The sequence below is a fragment of the Cyprinodon variegatus genome, unplaced genomic scaffold, assembly GCF_000732505.1.
Source record: "Cyprinodon variegatus isolate N-32 unplaced genomic scaffold, C_variegatus-1.0 Scaffold13, whole genome shotgun sequence".
Lineage (NCBI taxonomy): Eukaryota > Metazoa > Chordata > Actinopteri > Cyprinodontiformes > Cyprinodontidae > Cyprinodon > Cyprinodon variegatus.
Window position 1 is genome coordinate 809,977 of NW_015150466.1, and position 2,691 is coordinate 812,667.

The 2,691-nt window shown below is 39.0% G+C and overlaps 1 protein-coding gene across 1 annotated transcript in view; it reads left to right on the forward strand.

Annotated features, from left to right (window-relative positions):
- The window catches only part of tenm2 (teneurin transmembrane protein 2), a 447,642-nt gene that overhangs the window by 383,831 nt on the left and 61,120 nt on the right, over window positions 1–2,691 (forward strand). The window contains exon 10 of the mRNA XM_015382666.1: window positions 1,587–1,782. Within this exon, the coding sequence (XP_015238152.1) occupies window positions 1,587–1,782 (196 nt within the window). The remainder of the gene's footprint in view (window positions 1–1,586; window positions 1,783–2,691) is intronic.

The window sequence follows — 2,691 nt, forward strand, 5'->3', positions numbered from 1 at the left end:
TTGAAGCTGAATTAATGTGTGGTGTGAATGTAGGATTTGTCTTATTAAACAAGAAGGAGATCGGTGGTCTTCATTCAAGCATTTATTAATCCCTGCAAAGCAGAACAGATACAGGATTTTCCAATATTCTGTCTATTCTGTTCATGCAAAGAACTTCACTAACTACTGAAAACTGAAACGGACAGCTGGGAGGGATTTACATGCAACCAAAGACGGTTAAAGCTATGTTTGCTTTCTTTTCCAAATCTCCCAAAGTTGAAACCAGTGAACTTAACTTAAGCCTGAGCGAATACTTAAGTGCAAAAAAACTAAACAAAAACTGTTAGCGTTTAGGTTTTAAAATGGAGGAAAAAAGAAATAGATGGAAAAAAAATTCCCAGCACAGCAGCGTATCCCTTATTATCTCCCCGTGTCAAACAGAGATAAAGGATCACGTAAAGCAGCTCCTGTAACAGAAACTCTCTGATCGATATTGTAATTAATAGTTTTGAAAATCAGCCCCTTAATCATAATATGATGTTATATTGACCTGTTTGGACAATTAAATTATGTTTTTCCAACATCTGATTTTTTTTTTTTTTTTCTGATTTGATTTCAGTTAATTTGAAATCACAAGTGGCTGAAAAATAAATAGCAGTAACAATCTGATTAACGTCAAAAACTTCTCAAATTTTATTAAAAACATTTTATATCCAATGTCTAACATTTACATTTAAATTAATCAAAGAATTCTTATAATTACATTTAAAAACTTCACTCTAGTCCCTTGCCTGTAAATTTCAAAATAAAAGCCTATCTTAAAGATTTTGATATGGATTTTTTTTTTCCATTTTGCATAAATTTAACAGGATTGTTGTTATCTGTGTTTTAATGCAAAGCGATGAATTATGGATATTGTTATTTAGACTGTATTAAAATAAATGAAACAGTCTTCAATTAAACCATTGCAGAACATCTTTTATATAAAGCTTTATATTTATAAATAAAAGCTTTTTAGAAAAAGGAGTTTTCATGCTTTGCTATCAGTGATGATGTCATTAGCAGCCTTCTGTAAATTACAGTACAAACAAAATGTGACAGGTCTTAAAATGGCAACAACATTATAAAACTGGAGCTGTTTTAGGACAATGGATGTCCTCTTTGGTCTTCGCTCCTCTGAGCAGAGGCGCCACCAGAGGTTGGCCAGGGGTGGCCCCCCTGTGCGATGCCCTGGCCATCCCACTCGCCAGGGGAAATTGTAGTAGCTTCAGATTAGTATTTCATCCCATTCTGCACAGCCACGGACGTAACATTAAAAATAACACAATAAACCTGTTTACCAAAGTCTTTAAAATTCCACAATACTAGATTCGACCCCTGAAATTATGGCTTTTAGTTTCAGTGGCCACCCAAAGATTTTAGTGGCCCCATCTGGTCCCCCTGTCATACATTTCCGGAGGCGCCACTGGCTCTGAGCTCAGTGTGTAGCTCACTAAGGGAGCGAAAATGGTTACCTACTTTAGGTAAAATATTTACTGCCCTTAACCAGAAACAGCAAAACGCTGAATTGTCCCGATAAAATGGATTTGCTCTTGATTTCTCTGCAGTATGATTACATGGAGCGCCTGGACGGGAAGGAGAAGTGGAGCGTGGTGGAGTCCCCCAGGGAAAGGAGGAGCATCCAGACGGTGGTTCTGAACGAGGCGGTGTTTGTCCAGTACCTGGACGCCGGGGCCTGGCACCTGGCCTTCTACAATGACGGCCGGGAGAGGGAAACGGTTTCCTTCAGCACAAACGTCATGGGTGAGACCGACAGAACGTTTCACTCCTCAGGCTGGAGGGAGAAACGGAAACGTGACTAAGAGTCACAATTTAAGAGATAGTTTTTTAATACCAGTGACACTGCTACGCCTGAATGACTTCACACATTGAGAGTGTGTAAAAACACTCACCAGCAGCATGTGCAAAATGCTGCCAAAAGCTATACAACTGCAACAGCTTTGCCACATAGGATCGGCCACTCAGCGAGCTGAAGAGGTTTCCTTTTGCCAAAGATAGATACTCATGCAAACATATGCATTAAAAGAAACAAACCCTCAGCTGTTTAGATAATTACTCTGTTCACCATGAGGTGTGTCCTCATTAGGTTTGCCAACTCCCTGACCCAATTGCCTTTAGCCCCCTTTTTTTTTTTTACTTTTTGACTCAAATCTGCATTGAATTAGATGCATATTTGTAGTGTGCTTTATTTTCCTTATTGCAGAGTTTTTCCACCCAGGTAGTTGTTTTTCCCATTTCTTCCTATATTTCTGCATCTTTTTTTGTTTTTTGGAAGAGGAGCATCGCTATACGAAGATGCACCGCCACCAGAAGCAGCGTCAGCATTTAAATTCCTCCGTTCGTCCCCCATAATGCTCTGATGTGTCCCGCTATCTTCTCCGCGAGCAACACTTGGCTCGACCAATGGGATGAGAGGATTCTGGATCGTTGCAGCTCATTGGTCACAACGCAGGACAGGGCCCGGGAAGAAATTTAACATACGTTTTGTATAGTTAGGATAATTATCATTGATGATGTGTGAGATTATTACAACTTAATATTAGCTGCCTGTTGGGTGTCTATGGAAGAGGATTAGGGCCACTGAAAAACAAAAAAAAGTTAACTGATTTTTTAAATTTTATTTCAGTATAATATGGGAAAAAAGTCAGAATT